This window comes from Phragmites australis, chromosome 1, assembly GCF_958298935.1.
Source record: "Phragmites australis chromosome 1, lpPhrAust1.1, whole genome shotgun sequence".
Classification (NCBI taxonomy): domain Eukaryota; kingdom Viridiplantae; phylum Streptophyta; class Magnoliopsida; order Poales; family Poaceae; genus Phragmites; species Phragmites australis.
The window spans coordinates 13,147,225-13,166,382 of NC_084921.1; the positions used below are offsets into that span (position 1 = coordinate 13,147,225).

General features: G+C 45.6%; 1 protein-coding gene across 2 annotated transcripts; it reads right to left on the bottom strand.

Annotated features, from left to right (window-relative positions):
• Positions 1-5,889: 5,889 nt before the first annotated feature.
• Positions 5,890-10,704, bottom strand: LOC133910321 (protoporphyrinogen oxidase, chloroplastic). 2 transcript variants are annotated; one of them, XM_062352822.1, is made up of 10 exons: positions 10,244-10,704; positions 9,967-10,152; positions 9,794-9,878; positions 9,556-9,703; positions 9,399-9,479; positions 8,701-8,872; positions 6,982-7,141; positions 6,731-6,834; positions 6,552-6,600; positions 6,336-6,477 (listed from the first exon to the last, which is right to left on the bottom strand). In XM_062352822.1, coding segments are annotated over exons 1-10 (1,341 nt in total). In that variant the 5' UTR covers positions 10,598-10,704; the 3' UTR covers positions 6,336-6,475. The 2 variants fall into 2 exon arrangements, with proteins under 2 accessions (XP_062208805.1, XP_062208806.1); XM_062352821.1 differs by lacking the exon at positions 6,552-6,600 and having other exon boundaries at positions 5,890-6,477; positions 10,244-10,701.
• Positions 10,705-19,158: the final 8,454 nt, after the last annotated feature.

Genomic DNA, 19,158 nt, shown 5'->3' on the forward strand with positions numbered 1-19,158 from the left:
CACCGTCTACCAAGATCCCGTTGTAGTGGGCTTTTCAATGAATTGACTGGTGGATAAATCCCAAGACATACTGTCAACGTTCCTCAGATGTTTAAAACCGGAGAGCCGGCAGTCTCAAAAGATGGGCGGAGGACCTAATCAAGGGTCTCATTTAAATTGAAGGAACTTTTATCGGTTCTTTCAAGAATTGGATTAATTCTTATGAAATTCCTGTGTTTCAAACATAGGATTATTGTTAAGGAATTGTGTCGACCTGGCCTTGATCAAGTCTAGACTATGCATCAACTGACCGGTGCGACAAAATTGAAGCTGCATATACACCATAGAAATTAACGACCAAGGTCCAAGGTCTCATCTAGTAGCCTCGTGGTTTTCACGTGCTCAGTTTGATCGACTCTCCAAGCAACTGATCCCATCGAAGCGATGGTTATGATGCTGTTAGTGATAGCTATTCATTTGAATATGCTTTACTTGAGGGGGTTGTCTATTGTCTAAGGAGGCAAGACCAAGCATAAAGTGCGCAGGCCGGCCAGCTCGTTCCTTTTGTGAGATGGAAGATTGCGAAGTGAGCTGCGGCATTCTGGAAGCTGTGGCTGCGGTTGCAGATCTGCACGGGCTTTGTGCAGACAGGAGGCGCATTGTTCTATACTGCGACAACCTTTAGCAGGCACAAGAGACAGACAGACCAGAGCTAGCATGTCTTCAAGCTCCGGGTGACGATGATTAGTTGAAGAAAACAAACAAGCGAAGGCATGGGGCGTGGATATATAAATGTTCAGAAATCAGAGCCTTTGGTTCAATTTTGTTTCAAGGAAAGGAGAAAACCGATACTGGCAATGCCAAATACTGTTATCCTGCCAGCAATATGAACTTTGTTCTCCGAAGAATGCGAACAATATGAACTGAGCTACTTAAATATCGATGAAAATATCGGACTGGACGGCTTTACCTTCGCCTTTGAGTTTTTGACAGCAACAGCACGGGGGAACATATGCTCTGTTGCACTCGCTTTTGCAGCCATTTGCCAGTTTGAAGGCAAACAGCAAGCACTGAGCACGCCACGGCCAAGCCTTGTCTTGGCCGTTTGCTACTTCCTAGTAACTCTAGCACGTCATGGCTTTGCGTTTCTTTGCTCCCATGTCCATGCGGCCGACGACAATCATCGCCCGCCGATTGCATTGCATCCTCTCACATGTCACATCACTCACATCCCATTCGTCAGTCTTTGAACGGAATATGGATAAAGCAGGGTGGTCGATTCGACATCTTCCTTTCTTTTCCCACATCTTTGCTCCTTCCTTCTTCCCAGCACGTATGGTCTAAAAGTGAAGCACAACAGAAAGCTGAAAAAAAAATGTAAGACTAATTTGTACGTAATACGGCACTTGGGCCAAAGATTTCTCCGAGCTAGTAGGAGAATTTTTGGTCGTTCCTCTCTATGTGTCACGATTCGTGAACAGTTAATCTTACTAACTTATAAATAAAATAGAGAATACTCTCTATATTGAATTATACATCATATACAGAGATTTATATATGTTCAAATCTTTCTTGATAATAGTCATTCGTCATATTTGTCTTGTATTAATTTTTAAAACTATTTACAAAGATGCCTTAACTACCTAGAAAAACTAGATACATATATGATATTGATATACTATAGTTTTATACTACCGCTTATCAATACGTGTCCGTTTACATTGATTCGTTGTGACGCCTAAAAGTGCACACCTGAAAGTGCTGGGGTGATTCAACTGTGGCTAAGGGGGGTTTGAGCCTTCTTAACCCTCGAAAACACTTATGAGTTCCCAAGTTTTTTCTAGAATTTTAATATAAAAGAGAAAGAAAAAGAGAAGTAGAGAAGAAAGGAGGAGAAAGAAAAAAAAAAGCAAGAGAAGAAGTTAAGTTCTCTTAAAAAATTAGCCTCGAATTCGCCACTGTAAGACTAGAAAGACGTGCGTGTTTCCCGTACTGCTGCTCGCCTCTCGGAATTCCCTACTGCTCGGTGTATCTAAACACGTGATGATGACTCGAAACGTCAGCACCGCTTCGAGCTTCTCTCATAGTCAAAAGATGAAAATGTGAGTGTCTGACCACTAGTTTTATGCTAGTAGTGTGTGCTTAGATAATCAAAAGCATGTTCATCTTTATTTGTCAAATCACCTGGGACACCGAAACACCTGATCACGCAAAAACCCAGAATAAAAAACCCCCGAAACACCTGATCAATCAAAAACCCATAATAAAAAAATGAAAAAAAAAACCCACAGAGGTTGACATGGGACAGGAGCTAGCTATGCATAGCTAATCTTCATCAATTAAAGGCTCTGATTAGGACAGAAGGTGCAGAATATCAAATAAATAGGAAACTCTATAGCTAGATATTAAGACCATCTTTAATCCAATCCCTTCGTGATTCCTATTTCCTTCACGAAGGGATTCTAGTTTCTTTCAACGTTTTAATAATTTTCTTTCATGGTTTCCGTCATGAATATATTCACACATCCATTTTCTTCATTCTGGAATTCTCACATCTATTCCCTTCATTCTAGGATTCTTTCTTTTTCTTTCACGAATCTACTTGAAAGGAAGTTATTGGACATAGGGTGAAAATAAAAGGAATAGAAATGAGAAGGAGAATTAGGAAGAGAATAATATGAAGGGAATATGGTTGGGGATGGTTGTCGGAGGATGAACTCCTCAAGCGGGGATCCGGAGGGACCCCTTTGAGATTCGACCGGGGGATGATTCTGAATCTACCTCGTACGTGAATTAAATGAGAGTATATGGGAGATGCATGCGGGACGGATGATCGGATGCTAATGAAGTAAATACTCGAGGAATTTTAGACAGGTTCGGGCCACACGGAGCGTAATACCCTACTCCTGTGTGTATGCTATAAATGCTCTGAAAATGCCTCTCCATGGATCTCTTGTGTTACAAGGATTTTTGTCTAAGTCTAGAGCTTCGGGCTTGCTTCGAGCTTCATGTGCTCTGACTTCGTTAGCTTGTCTACGTCTCAGTCTGGGTCTTATCTAGCATGTAAAACTTCTCTTTGTCGTCGGGGTGCATCCTCTCCTTTTATACCGTCGGGGAGGCTTGGCGTGCCCAGAAAGGAGGGCGCGAGTCCCCATGAGCCATAAACGGAAAGCAACCATCATGGGCTGCAGCTTGATGTTACGGGGGTTGAAAAATACGTCCCTGACTGGTCCTCTCGTCATCATGCCACTTTTTAGCGGGTGCAGCAGGGGGGCCCACCGGGCAGCCACCGAGTAACCCCGCGTGCTAGCCCGGTCAGAGCAAGTCTGACACAGCAGGGCGTTAGGCGATATGCCTTGAGCCCAGTGACGATATCCCAAGGCGCGCCGGATGACGCGCGATGGGACCCACCGCATTAAATGTCCCCACGCCTCCTTGCTAGGCAATGGCAGGGACTGACAGCAGGCGTGAGGGGAGTGGTTGGAGGTGACAGGCCACGCTCCCTCTTAAATACAGCATCGGGCCTCTCACCAATTGACACCTCACCGCTGAGCCCTTGTGGGGTCCACCAGCAAGGGGCTTCTCAGGTCATCGGGGAACTCTAGGTGCTCGGGGACTACTGTTCGTAGCCCCGAGCGCCCTCTCTCGGATTATCTTTTCTCGATCCTTGGGGAACTCGGGTACTCGGAGACCACTGTTCATGGCCCCGAGCGCCCTCTCCCGGAACTAGGTCTTCTCGGGTACTCGGGGACCACTGTTCATGACCCCGAGCGTCCTCTCCCGAAACTTGTACTTCTAGGGTCCTCGGGGAACTCGGATACTCGGAGACCACTGTTCATGGCCCCAAGCGCCATCTCCTGAAACTTGGTCTTCTCGGACCTCGGGAAGATAGTCCCCGAGGGAAGACGTCACGTGACATTCTGCTGTCCTGGCCTCGGGGACCCCTGGTTCCCATGTCACCGACAATGGTCTAAGATCATCTCTAACTAAACCCTTCACGATTCATATTCTCTTCGCGAAGGGATTCTCGTTCCCTTCAGCGCTCCAACGATTTCTCTTCACGGTTCTCGTTACGAAGGGATTCTTACTTTCATTCTTTTCACTATGAGATTCTCTCTTCTTTTTTCTTCACGAAATTTTTTAAAGGAAAACTGTTGAAGATAAAAAAAAAATAAAAGAATAAAAACCAAAAGGAGAATTAAGAAGGAAATAGAATTAAAGGAATATAATGGGAATGGTCTAACTACAGAGAAAATGTAGTAGTACTTAGCTACTGCATCAACTGCACCAGCCTATACCCAGCAGTACGCTTAGCAAACAAATTAGTAAGAGGTGACAACAGGGACAGGGTGGCCATCTCGATCTTGCATCGGCATTCGAGCACAACAAAAGGTGGTGTATCGTTTTGAGGACCCTACTACCCATGGGGCTTCATCACAGTGCCTCCCTCCATTCTGCATGCTGTGCAGGGTGCAGCCAACGCTGCCGCCCCTCAGCCATGTTCTTGCTCAGTTCAGACAGCTAAAAAATTAATCCACCCCCAGTACAACAATAGGCTGTTCAAACAAAAAAGCTAGAAAGCTCTATGACAACCATGGCTGCACACATCAAGGGAGGTGTTGGGGTCACGCATGAACACTAATGATTGTGCCCTTGTCTGGCGGTGGTCGCGGGACCCCCGGCCTGGTCCCTTTCTCCATGGTCTCTGCTCACCAGCAGGGACAGAGAGACAGGCGTTAGGGTTGAATTAATATTGGATGAGCACGAGGAGGCAGGCAAGGCAGCAGGCAGGGATCCCTCATCCTCGGTGATCTGCTCTAGTTGCTTCTGCATCAAATCTCTCAACAGCATTCTTCTTGCCTCGACAATGTCCAGCTATGGTTTGGGCTATTGAGGAGCTGTGCTCACTTGCCATCCTGTGATCACCCTATGCTAGTTTTGTAACGTAGTGTTTGGTTTTTGAATTAGATGGTATATGTACGATATAATCTGGACACATGGTTGTCTGAATTATAATATCTCATTCAAAATAGTGTGATACAGATTCTAATAATATTTTCTGAATATCTTGTATCATCCTATTTAGAAAAATTGGCCGAATGACTCCATACAAGTTCTATAACTCTATTAATCACTTACGGTTAGTGATAATTAGTGACTATCAATAGTTATTAAGGATTTTTAGTTAAATATTAGTTATAATTAGATATTATTAACTATAACTAATTATTATTAGTGGTATTTAGTGATGATTATTGACAACTTAAATTATGATTAAATAGAATTAGTAATGGTTAATATTAATTAGCCTAGTTTGTTGATAATGACAACTGTAACAATATTATTCTGTAAAATAATTAAGTTATACATGGATATAATATATGGTTTTTATATAACTAAACACGTTCTTGTATCATCTAATATATCTAACCAAACACATTCTAACACCATCTCATATATTTAACCAAATAACCTAATTATTCCATCCCATACAGAATCATCCATCCATTCAAAATGGTCCCGTCTCATTCAACTTCTTTAACAACCAAATGAGTAAGAGCTCAAAGCGAGTGACCACAGTACACGTGTACTATAATTATCCTTCAGGCTAAAGGTTGTGCTACTTATTCTTTAGTAGCAACTACCACACAGTACATCCTAGGATCGTGCCATCTCAAATTAAGAACACAGAACTACCTTGATTGTCATGAATCTTCAGTAGTACAAGTATCATATTATGAAATTTATATGCTTTGAACGTACAATGGGGATATGGAACATATGTTCCCATGCCACGGAGCAGCAATTAGTAAACTGATAATGAAAATAAAATATCGTCCAGGATGCACATGCCTATTCAGAGATTATTGATGCTTAGCACAGAAGCAAAAGAATATTATCCAAGGCAACTATAATTGCACATTTTCTTTGCTCATGCAGAATAATACTTTTATTTTGTTGGTACAGTGTTTACAGGAAAAGACTATACGGGTGGCTACACTGACGTCATAAATAAATTCGATAAAAAATTACAGGATGGCGAATGAAACAATCTCCTACACCCCTAAAATCTAACTGCTACGAGGAAAAAGATCAAAAGTACAACTTAAGAAAGAAGACCCAAAATGCTCGTAAAGCTTTTACTACTCTTGGTCTCACCTCATCTCTGCAACATAATGGGCAGCTCCACTTCTTCCATCACTTGTAGGCATACTTGGTCAAGAAGTCAGATATTTGCGAGGCACTCTCATACGCACCCTCCACGCATCGGCCCAGAGCAACTCCTGCTACATAGTTCCCTCCGAGGAACAACCCGTCATAGCCACCTCTGTCCAGGGCAGATTTTGCAGCCTCGAGAAGATCAAGATGTCCTACCAGGAACTGAGGTATGGCTTGTGGCCACACTCGGACACCAAGGACCAAAGGGTCCATTGCTCTAGGATTTATGAGCATTTTCCTGAGGTCACGGTCTACTGCTTCTACCAGCTCACTTTCACTCTGCGAATGAGATGGGATCATTAGAAATAGAGCCAGTAACAGGCAATCAAATAAATACTAGGATTGAATCATACATAACAAGTGGCTCAGTCGCTCAGAGCTATCATGAATTCCTGAGTGCAGCTGGTGGTGAAAAATACAGTCGTACTTATGTTGATCATTAATGTTTTTTTAAAAAGAGGGACACTAAAAAGATACAGTAAACATATCGTAATCACAAAAAACATGAGCACAATTTGACAGAATTACTAACCTTGGAAACTATTCCTGTGTTTGTCGCACCTCCTATGTAGTTTAGAAGTAACACCCTTCCAGCGGGAACACGATTTGGAAAAAGTGACGAGCTGTATATCGTTCCTACAAAAGCATGCCACCAATACTATTGTCAATCTCTCAGATTTAACAAAAAATAATACAACATTTAACCACAGAATAAAAGCAAACCAGAAAAGAAAGAAAATACTCTGCAGATGTTTGGAGCTTAAGATTCAATTGCAAGAATACCTAATGTCTCAACTCCTTGACTGCGTGGATGCAGTTGACCAAAACCCTGGAGCTCCCCATCAATTAAGCATTCTTTTCTAATTGCTTCCTTTGGATACGAGACAGTTACAGCAGCAACTGGTGGATAATAGAATCTTGAAAGAGCATCTGCAGCATCGCTCTGTGGAGGGTAAAAACAAGTTCAATGATCATACCAGGAAGTATGCCTACACTACCTTAGAGTTCCTAAGAAAATATAAAATGTTACTAAAGTACTAACCTACTGGTGCCACATGGAATAATGATTTTAAATGTTGCCAGTAACCGACAATAACTAGAACAGGCTATGGAGTGGAAAAATGCCTGGCCAATTTTATTTAATTTGATTTTGATGTTTCAATTTAAATTTGATTTTCAGGTTAAATTTTCATGTCAACTTGATTTACCAAACTATCCAGTTTTTTCCAGTCACCAGGAAGTGGTGCAAGCCTAGTTAGTTCCAGGATGTTTTTTCTGGAGTTGGATTGAGACCTTGAGGAGGCTAGTGTGCAACTCTTCACAAGACATTAAGTAGATTTTTTTTTTTGAGATCGCAAGACATTAAGTAGATAATGTATCACTAGAGAGGAACAAATAAATGTTTCTAATGCCACATACAAAACATAGTCACGGAAACAGGATTGAACTGGAAATCTCGAAAAAAAACAGGAACTTACACCTAAACCAATCTAGCTCACTTTGTAAGATCTTGCATGCACTTAGACCATACGGAAATGGATTGAGGGCAGTCTAAAATAGATAGTAGTAAGGTGATACCCGGATACCCTAGTCCTAAAATTTTTGCCAAGTCGGACACCCATGCACCCATGTCGGATTCCATGTTGTACGTGGCCATTTTTTTTGATGAATCAGACATCCGCACCTAAGTCGGACTCAGGCACCATGTCCTGTGTCCAGGTAACACTGGTACAGTGGTACTTACAGGGTAAAAGGAGAACCAAATTGTTGAAGCAGCAACCTATCAAGTATCAACAAAGCAGGCACAGCACCATTCCAGCTAATGGTTGGATGTTCTAAATGATTAGGCTTGTCATGCTGGGGAACTTAGGTCCGCCAGTGCTATCTCTTCTCTATCTTTTTTGAACAGCCTGTATTCTGTATTTAAAAATTGCTCTCCTTTTGACATGTAGAATTACACAAATTGGTCTCTAGTTCCATTTCGTTAAAACATGATATAAACTTGGGAACATACATACTTTCTCGTATATTTAAATTATTTAAAAGCCTATAATTTTGACTGGTTAAGCAATGGTCCAAATCCAACTAATTAATTAATGAAGAACCATGACTCTTTCGCTCTACCCCTGAGGCATTTTTTTTGGCAAAATATTCTTCAGTCTATCCAAGCTCAGCAATTCAACTCACATCACTATTAATAAGAAAAAAAAATCATAACTTCCCACAAATTTTTCGGACAGATGGTCCACTCAGCAGATAACAAGCAGTTATTCAGATGCCAGTCAAATCAAACAAGTTTTAACAATTTTGCTAGACCTACAGTAGTTTGGTACATTGCCAATGAACGTGTAGACTACAGAACGGCAGAAAGAATCAATTCATTAACAAGAGCAAATCCAACCCCTGATTGGTCATTTTCCAATTAAGTGCCATCGAGGGCATCAGGAAGCTAACAGTCCTCCAGTTTTGGAATAAATGAAACTTGATTAGTTTTATACTTACTGAAAGTGGACGCAGGATGTCGCTAGCAACATATGACGGAATGGTCATGACAACACTTTTAGTCTGCACCGAAACAACCCCTTCAGGTGTTTCATACATCAATACATATCCCTTGCTGTCTGATTTTGTAATGCTTGTGAGTTTCCATGACAATTTGACTTTACTACCCAACCTGTAAACAAAGGACATATAGAATAGAACAAAAAATAAGTGAGGACTAGCACCATAATTTCACATCAGATTTTTTTTTAGAAGCACATCGGATAGTTTAACATTACAGTTATTAGAAGTTTACGACTAAGTTCCAAGGAATATGCACACTAACATGCTCTATTTTTTGTGAAGATTCTAAAATGCTCTATAAACCAACCACTATGGATGTCTATCCACAACTTGAAGGCATCTGTGTTTTAAAAGGCAACTAGAAAAGATCGCCTATATTGTAGACAGCTACATAAATCAACATAAAAAGGATGAATCTGCCTTAGTTAGCATCAAGATTGTGAAAATGGTTGGTCGAAGTGCCTGCTCCACCCATCTATATGCTCCTTAGGGTGATGCAATGACATGATAACTGAATTATGCAAACAAGATCAATTAAGTCTACGTAAGGCACCTATATATCTGAACAATCTACAGCAACCATATCCATAATTGATTCCCTACGTAAAGAAATACACAAAGAGATGAGAACAAACCTGGATGTAATGGCATTTGGAAGCATGGCAAGACCCTTCTTGAAAGATGCAACTGTCTGCCCCTTCAGCTTTGGAAGGCGGCTAAAAGAGGTGAAACCAGATTAGAATGATAGAACAGCCAATTGATGCAAGATAAAAGAGCGTGTCATTCTCTTACGGATCCCTTGCTGGTTTAGGGTTCTTGCCCCTATCCTGAATCGTTTTGATGGTTCCACCAATAATACTACCTCCAGTCTCCTCTAACCTCCACACCTTGGCAAATGCAGCCTTCATACTGAGCTTTGAAGGATCACCAGCATAGACACCTTAAGTTAACATCGAAACTATTACATTATTATGAGAATCACTGCAAACAGCGGATCATAACAAACAGCCATCGCACACTGCTTAAGCACCTGAACAGAAAGGCTCAATGAGGCGTTCAAAGACCTCAGAGCCGAGGTTGCGGCGCACGAATTCCTCCACCGACTCCTCACGCCCCTGAAACCTTCGCCAGAAAACGCTCAGCCCCATTATTATTGAACAATCAAAATGCAGAAAGAATAAAAAAAATGGGAAGAGCACGAACTGGAGGAGGCGGGCGAATGCCGAGGGCGCCGAGGCCGGCCCTGAGCTTGCCGGGGATGCTCATGAGATCGAAGAACGGGAGGTCGGCTGGCTTGGACGGCACAGGTCTCAGCTTCCCCTCCCACAGCACGAACCGCGGCGCGTTCGGATCCCCAAACACCAAGTCATCCTTCAGCCCGCTGTCCACCTGCGCGTGCGCACCCAATCCATTCAGCGCCCACGTCTCCAAGAATCCAACACAAAAAAAAAAAAAGAGGAGACGCGAGCGAGGAGTGTACGGCCATGGTGAGGACGGGGTCTGAGGGCTGGAAGCTGTTGGGCCCCTCCTCCCAGAGGTACCCTTCCTCGGGGCGCTCGACGGTGGTGATGTTGCCGCCGGGGCGGGCGCGGGCCTCCGTGACGAGAACGTCGTCTACACCGTGCCGGGTGGCCAGTGCCTGCGCGGTGCAGAGGCCGCTGACGCCGCCGCCCACCACGACGCAGTCCGCGGACACCCGCGCGCCGGGGGAGGCCGGAGCCTCGGCCGAGCCGCTAGCCACCGCGGAGCAGCGAACGCTGCAGCCGCGGCGGGGCCTCGCGGGGCGGAGTGGCGGCGCGGCCGTGGAGGCGGCGGTGGCCATGGCGGCGACCATTTCCGTCGTCGCTGGGGAGAGGCGAGCGCGGCGGAGTGGATGACGCGATGCGGCTGTGGTTGCTGTTGGTTGGATGCGTTTGGATTTCGGAATGACCCACTGGAAAGGAATGGATGGGCTGAGAATCGCATTCCCGTGGGTGCAACGACTCGTGATTGGTCCGTGGATATTCGTCCGGCAATGTGCCGCATTATCTGGTTCGGTTCACGGGCCTTCTTCGTGTTGGACCTCAGTATTTGGGCCTTGGTTGACAGCATCCTCTTGGGCCCCAATACTCATATAAAATGTATGAATTATGGGCTTACGGCAGATACATAGATATTCATCATGCATTTGAGTTGATTAAACCATCACGATCTAAAGTTGGATTTTATTCCTCCTTTCAATAACAATTCAATCTTTTATTATTTGATTTTCATAATTAGACTTTTAATATTTATCTTTCATATATTCACCATCAGGCATGTCGTCTCTCATATTTTACTTACAATGTCGGGTTTTTTCAGAGGGTGCATCGTTGCTCACACGTCGCTTTCACCGTCGTCTATCACGAAGGTCGTCTCTATTGCGTTATCTTTACACTAAGATACTATGCGAGAATTATTTTTATCTCATCATAAATCTATCATCATTTTGATCCTACTAACAGTGTTGCTACGGACGGCCATCTTTGGACAATACAACCTTCTCTATATTCCTATCTAGGTACTCGTCATTCTGCTTCCCTAAAATTACACGATCATATTATAAATTTCGTGTACACAAATCTTTATTTCTATATTCTTTTACTTTATCAAATTATTATATTTTGAATTGATTATATATATATGAAACATATATAGTTGCTAGTTTTTTTATGCTCCTGGTGGAAAAAATTGCTGATAAGGCGGCCTGCCTGTAATGTGGGCCGTGGTCACGACTTACAAGTGAAAAACATGACGGATGGCAACGCAAGACATCCCTAGTTCCGAACATTCTCTTCTTGTGCCCCATATTCTTCTGAACTGAAAGTACAGAACCTGAGCTTTCGATTCAAAAGGCAGAAGAACGTAATCTTCACTAGGTGCTGCACTTGACATGTCAAAATGTTATTATTAGTCTGCAATTTGTGAATTTGAAATCTATCATCAGCTGCGCCCATAAGTTGCCATCAGTACTTTTCACAAGTCGCTAGCTAACCCAAAGTCCAAAATTACTTCCAAGTTTTGAGTCTGAGAAAGTTCAGATCTTTTCATAATCAACATAACTAAGAGCCCAAATGCACGGGAAAATCGACTATAGCTGTGTATAATTCGGTTGTCTCTAGAAAACGTCGAAAATGCCACCTCATATAGCCGGTTGATTAATTAGATTGCGTTCCTCTGAATCTCTGATATGTTAGCCAAGCACTAAGGGCATACTAGAATGAAGGGTGCGGCGTTGCCACGCCTGGAGCTTCCGCACGCTGACCCTCGTGGGGGTGGTCCTTAGTTTTGAGACTGGCATGTTATAAATAGTATAAATTATAACTGTTGAGATGTTTAATCGTACCGGTAATTTAATATTAATATCAATTATAATAGATAGATAGTCTACATAATAAGGATACCAGTCAAGTTACATAACTCGTAAATGTAGCAGTTTGGGTAGTACAAGCTTAATTATATTACATGAAACATACATGCAGTACTTGCATACTAAATTGACATTATAGAGAGCTAGCTTGCCATTCGATTATAATGCGTATAACCTAGTGGATATTTAGCCTGCAAAATAGTAATTATGGTTAATTAGTTTAATCTTCCACACGGATTTAGGATTTGGATTCGTGCAACTCAGTATGGTGCACTTTAAACTGGTGGTGATTCGAGGGGTACAGTTGCTTACCCGTCAATTACCAATCGGATTGGCGGTTAGTAGAAGAATTGTGAGAGATCTAAGTTAGAATGTGTATTGATGTATTTGTGATAAGTAATTGATAAGATTATGATCTTGGTTCTACAAGTTTTGGTTTGCATGAGTATGTCTATATGTTGTAAATATAATCATATCTAATTAAAGATGAAAAAAAATGGAGTTTGTGTTTTTATTTTTGAGTTCAGAAAAACTGTACTCACCAGATGATCCGGTGTGTAGAAAATTGTACACATCGGTTAGTCTGGTGATCAGAGGTAGTGCACGCCGGAGCTTTTCTATACAGAGCTAAAACTTGGACTATGTACTGGATGGTATGGTGTTTAGTAAATGTGAACATCAGAGTATTTTCCAGAGAGGTATGTTGTTGGTACCATGTGGAGTTCGACTCACCGAATGGTCCGATGATGAAGTTCAGTACACACCGGACAATTTTTCAGAGAAATCTGTTTTTGGTGACAGTGAGAAGATGTACTCACCAGATAATCCGGCGATGAGCAGAGTGAACACCGAATGGTACACCAGACCATTTATCAGAAAAGTTGCAAAATAGGTTCTGATGCAGATAAGGATCAGTGACGCCTTAAGAGGGGGTGAATTAGGACACTTAAAAATCTCAACCAAATTGGCTCCAAAAACTTCACAAGATCAACCTATCTTAATTTCTATCTAAATGTACTCTAGGTTTATCTAGTATATCTACTTTACCGCTCAAGAGGATTGCTACATACTCTCGCAAGGTAAATTGCAACAATATAAATGCAAAAACGTAAATAAGGTAGAGCGACAAACTCGGTATAAGGAATTTTTATTCTTGGTATCGATGACATGAATGCCACCCCTAATCTACGTTGGAGCTCCACTAAGTATATGCTCCCGGTCGGCACCCGATCATGACTCTTGAGCCACCAAATCATCAAGGCAAGGCCTCAAGCCGGATGAGCCACCAACCCACCAAAGTAAGGTCTCACCACTAGTCTTTCTTTTGGTCACTTGCCGTCGTGATCACTTCGGAGCTTGAGCCACCAGGGGAAGGGTCTCCGCGTCTCCGTACACGTGTCTTGCCGTTGCTCCACACCAAGTATGAGGGTCAACAAGCTTACCAGCAAGTCACCAAGACTCTAAGGTGCCAGCGTACCTCTTGATACAAGTTAGGATCACTCCTTGATCCCTTCTTCAAGTTGCAGCACTTAGCTACAACTCACTCTAGGTCTATAAGCACTAAACACTCCCTAATCTTGTGCTTAATCGCCTTGGATGATTACTTTAAGCACTTTGGTGGCTTGTATGTCTTCTCAAGTGTATATGGGTTTCTCTGGACTCCAGCAGCGTGCAACGCTTTTAAATGATTGAGTGGAGGGGTATTTATAGCCTCAAACTGGCCAACTAGCCGTTTCCCTAACGGCTCAGAAAAGCTGTTAACACCGGATGATCTGGTGAGTATAACCTCATAAACTAGCCGTTGAAACTCTACTCAATGCCTCTGTGAACACTGGATACTTCGGTGAGATCTTCAACTCCATCACCGGACCTTCTGGTGGGTTAACATGAGCCAGACCGCGCCACTTCTTCTCTGCAAGAAATGCTCTGGTGCATTGATCTTCAGAGCACCTGACCTTTTGATAGGTTATTATTCATTCTTCAACACTTGCAGTTGTCTCAATAAGAAATGCTCCGGTGCTATAATCCAGTGTGCACAAACCAAGCACCAGACCATCCGGTGGGTTGATCTTTAGTCTTCTGCACTTGCATTCTTTTCTGCAAGAAATACTCTGGTGTTAGTTAGTGCAGATCATCGGACTATCCGGTGAGGGCCTCAACCTTCTCCTCTTTGTCAGAAGTACTCTGATGGGTTCAACACACAGAGCATCGGACCATCTGGTGAGAGCAATTCTCCCATAAGATTTCTACAATTCAGTCAACCTTTGTCCTGATTACGGTGGTTTCTTTATGTATTGCATCCATGAGACCTACTAACATATATTTTTGACAAATATATTAGTCCCAATAACTATATTGTCATTAATCACTAAAATCACAATCATGGCCTAATAGGGCTATTTTTGCTACAATCTCCCCCTTTTGGCGATTGATGATAACACAACCAAAGTAAGTGGTAAATAATAAATGATACTAATCGTAAAGAGCAAAAAGTCTTACCACATTGTTTGGATGCATGTTCCTACCATTTAGTTCCCCTGTTGTGGCTCTTCTTTTCTCCATTACCACTATCTCCCTTTGATGCGCATTTGCTTGATCTTCCGAAAAGTAATATGATAAGTTGATTGGTGGAGCTTCGACGTTGATAATTCAAAGGCTCCGAACAGAACAGATCGAGAACTCTCGCAACTACTACATCTCTACTCCGTGGTTATCAACCGTGCCAAGACGTGATTGACCTCGCCAAGAAGGCTTTTCTTGCAAGCGAATCGAGAACACAAGCAAGAACATGTAGATGCAATCTGAATATTGGTAATTACCAATGAAGCACTCGAGTTGGGGTTCAACAGACCGATAAATGGTGAAACTGTCTAAAACAGAATAATCTAAGTTAAACCTAAGCCTAAACTACGATGGCTAATGTGTATATATAGGAGGGACGTGAGGAGGTCGACATAGGGTTGTGCAGCCGTGGAAAGATGCATGCACAACTTGGACTTCGACCCCAACACGTTTACAAGACACAACTAGGTCCAAATCGGTGGCGCATCACCTTATTTCTTTGACTCTGACTAAACTATAAGGAATATTTGGTCGAGCTCATATCTATTGGAAAGGGCTCGTTGTGTTTTCCAGAATATCCAAGATTGCCTAAAACACTGACATGATGTCCTGAGACTCGACCACGACCACAACTTTGACCACGACCACGACTTTGACCACGACTAGAGCTCAGCCTCGAGTTCGAGTAGACTTGGCCTTCGAGGGTCGATGTCCGGGTAAGATTGTGGTACTTCTCCCATGTTCCTAAGCAATAAAATATCACAAGAATTTATTAGTAACCCATCCAAGGAAGCATGAACAGCGAGAAATGAGTTCACCTGGTGGTCTAATTGTCATGCACATGCTCTTGTAATTGGACATTGTAGGATTTGAGGAATATTAGTAGTATTGATCATATCTAAAGGAGTACTTGGTCGGACCCCGAGTGAGAAATTAAGTGGCTCTAATACCACTTGATGCGCGTTTGTCCAATCTTTCGAAAGTTAATATGATAAGTTGATTGGTGGAGTTTCGACGTTGATGATTCAAAGGCTTCGAACAAAACAGATCGAGAACTCTCGCAACCACTATACTACTACTCCGTGGTTATCAACCATGCCAAGAAGCGGTTGACCTTGCCAATAAAGTTTTTCCTGTAAGCAAATCGAGAACACAAGCAAGAAATGATAGATGCAATCTAAATATTGCTAATTACCAATAAAGTACTCGAGTTGGGGTTCAACAAACCGATAAATGGCGAAACTGTCTAAAACAGAATAGTCTAAGTTAAACTCAAGCCTAAACTATGATGGCTAATGTGTATATATAGGATGGGCATGAGGAGATCGACCTAGGGTTGTGCAGCCATGAAAAGAGGCGTGCACAACCTGGACTCCGACTCCGACACGTTTACAAGACCTAACTAGGTCCAAATCGGTGGCTGTCGGAGGACTAACTCCTGTCGCAGGGATCCCGAGAGACCCCATTTTAGAGATTCGGCTGGGGGATGATCCTGAATAAGTTCGTCAGAGGAATAAATGGGAATGAACGCAACGGCCGGTGGTGGGGGATGTCGACCTAGTGCAAGAAGAAGTAAATGCACCGGAGTTTAGACAGGTTCGGGCCGCATGGGGGCGTAATGCCCTACTCCTGTATGGATGTAATAACTGTCCTAAGGAAGTCCCTCAAGGATGTTGCTGGTTACAAGAATATTGGCCTAACTAAGAGCTTGAGGCTCCTTGTTCTTCTGTTGGAACTGTACTCAACCTAGCTCACAGTGTCTCTCGTTCTTCCTTGTTGACGTTGTGCCTTGTGCGTTGTGTTGTTCTGCGTATCCTCTGGCTCTGGATCTATCTCTTGATCGCTTCTCTTGCTTCTGTGCTGCCGGCTATTTTAAGTATCCGCCGGCCGAGACATGCCCCGAACGGGAAGGAGGGGGCACAAGTTCCAAGACGCCGCGACTGGGAAAGGCGTCATCATTTCTTCTGGGTGAAGTGACTGGGGGTGGAAAATGCGTCGCACGCCCGGTCACCTATCACCATAAACGCCCTGGCAACGGGCGCCGTGGAGAGGGCCCACCGGGTAGCCACAGAGCAACCCGGCGTGCCCGTCCTATCTTGTTCCTCTGCCACAGCAGGGCGGCAGACGGAACGCCTTGATCCTCGCGATGTTATCCCGAGGCAAGCCGGATGACGCGGGACGGGACCCGTGCAATTAATGACCCCACGTCTCTCTGCCAAAACATGGCAGGAACTGACGCTGCGGCGGGAGCAGTTGAATGTGTCAGGCCATGCACGCTCATTAAATGCGGCCTCGGACCTCTGACTAGTGGACACCTCATTGGTGGGCCCCTCGGGGGCCTTTCTGGGTCGTCGGGGCACCAAGTGCTCGGGGGTACTGTTCACCTCCCCGAGCACTTTCCTCCCGAGCACTTTTGCACGAACCTTCGGGGAACCGAGTGCTCGGGGGCCGCCACGTGCAGCCCCGAGCACTCTCTCCCGAGCACTCTTGCACGAACCTTCGGGGAACTGAGTGCTCGGGGGCCGCCACGTGCAGCCCCGAGCACTCTCTCCCGAGCACTCTTTGTGCGGATCCTCGGGGAACCGAGTGCTCGGGGGCTGCTGCTCGCAGCCCCGAGCGCTCTCTCCCGAAACTCAACTCTTCTAATCATCTGGGGACTAGGGTGCTCGGGGGTGATCGGGCACCGGCCCGAGCACTTTCTTCCCAGTACTTAGCCTCCGTGGATCATCGGGGAACTGTGGTGCTCAGGAACCACTGACTGTGACCCTGAGCACATTCTCCCGGGACTTGAGCTTTTCTCATCCCTCAGGAGGGACCTCGTGGAATGGCGCCATGTGGCGGATGGCTGGCCGGGCCTCGGGACTCAGGGACCCCCGGTTCCTGATACACCGACAGTAGCCCCCGGGCCCATTGGCAGGCGATGGCATGGAGACTACGGATGGGCCCTTCGTCGCGAACGAGGTCGAAGCCGGCGCGGACGCCACTTGGCAAGCTTTCAGATTGTGGCCCCCTTGATCCGGGCCTTTGGTACGACCCAACGGAGAGACGAATGGACACGCGTCCACGCAACTCCCGACGGGCATGACAACGGGACGAGCGGCACGCGCGGCTGCTGCGCAGATCGAGGGAAATACGCCTGGCAGCCGCTGACACCGCACGACCAGTGGGAGATTCGCCTAGCAGTTGCGTTGATCGAGGAAACCGTCTCGCCGAGTGTGCCGTGGCAGAAGACGTTTCAATTCTCTGAGGTATAAAAGGGGGAGGGGAGCGATCCGCCCCCCTCTTTACGCCATCTTGCGATCCTGCTCTTGCTTCCTTCGCGCTCCTGAGCCCTTAGAATCCTTTAGGCGATCGGAGCACTTCTCTCTCTCTCCACCACCCAGACAACCTCCCCCTTCGACAAGATGCTGAGAGCTGGGGGAAGCCGCCGCGATAGGACTCCGGACAGCGTACTGCCGGAGTCTCGCTTGAGGAATGAGGAGGCGGCGGAGAGGGTCAGGAAGCTGCTGGTCCCCGAGGGCCAGCAGGGGGCCTCGGTGGTGATGCCGGCGAACTTCCCGCCGGCGACGACCCACCCTGGGCGCATCGTCCTATTTACGTCCTTCGTGGCGGCGGGGCTGGTGCCGCCGTTTTCGACATTCTTTCTTCAAGTCCTCGACACCTACGGCGTCCAGTTGGTGCACCTGAGCCCCAACTCAGTCGTCGTCTTGGCGGTGTTTGCGCACTTCTGCGAGATGTTCATGGGAGTGGCGCCGTCGGTGACGCTTCTTCGACATTTCTTCGCCCTGCGATCAGCCGAAAAGAAGAGAGGGTACTCCACGGCGGACGTTGCGGGCTGCTGCAATCTTCGGCTGCGAGATGGCATGGGGGAACGGTACATCCCCCAGGTGCTGCGAAGCAAATGGGAGGAGTGGCGGCGGAACTGGTTCTTCGTCGACGTTGACCCCCACGACCGTCTCGCCCTGCCGGAGGTGGCGGTGGAGCCCCAGAAATCGACGTGGGAGGTACCGCCGCCGGAGGACGCGAGGTTGGAGCCGGTTTTTGAGCGCATCAGGTTTCTGCGTGATGCCGGGCTGACCTCGGTGATGGTGGTGGCGGACTTCCTGCGCCGCCGCCTGGCGCCCCTGAGGGAGCGGGCCCGGCCCTGCTGGCTCTACACTGGGCCCGAAGACATCACCCGGACCCAAATCGGCGCAAGTTGGGACCTAGGCCCGGCGGAGCTGAGGGGCATGATCTGGGTGGTGACCGGTGTGGAGGACATGAGCCGGGCGGAGCTCCCGTGGAGGGAAATGGCGCTCTGCGCCAACCTGAAAACGTGTGGCGATCCAGGCGAAACTGCCGAAATTCGACGCCCAGGGGCTCGTCGACCGACCGAGGAGCCGGAGCCCCGAGGCCCCCGAGCTCCCTGGGTTGGATGAGGCTGCCAGCGAGGGGGCCGCGAGTAG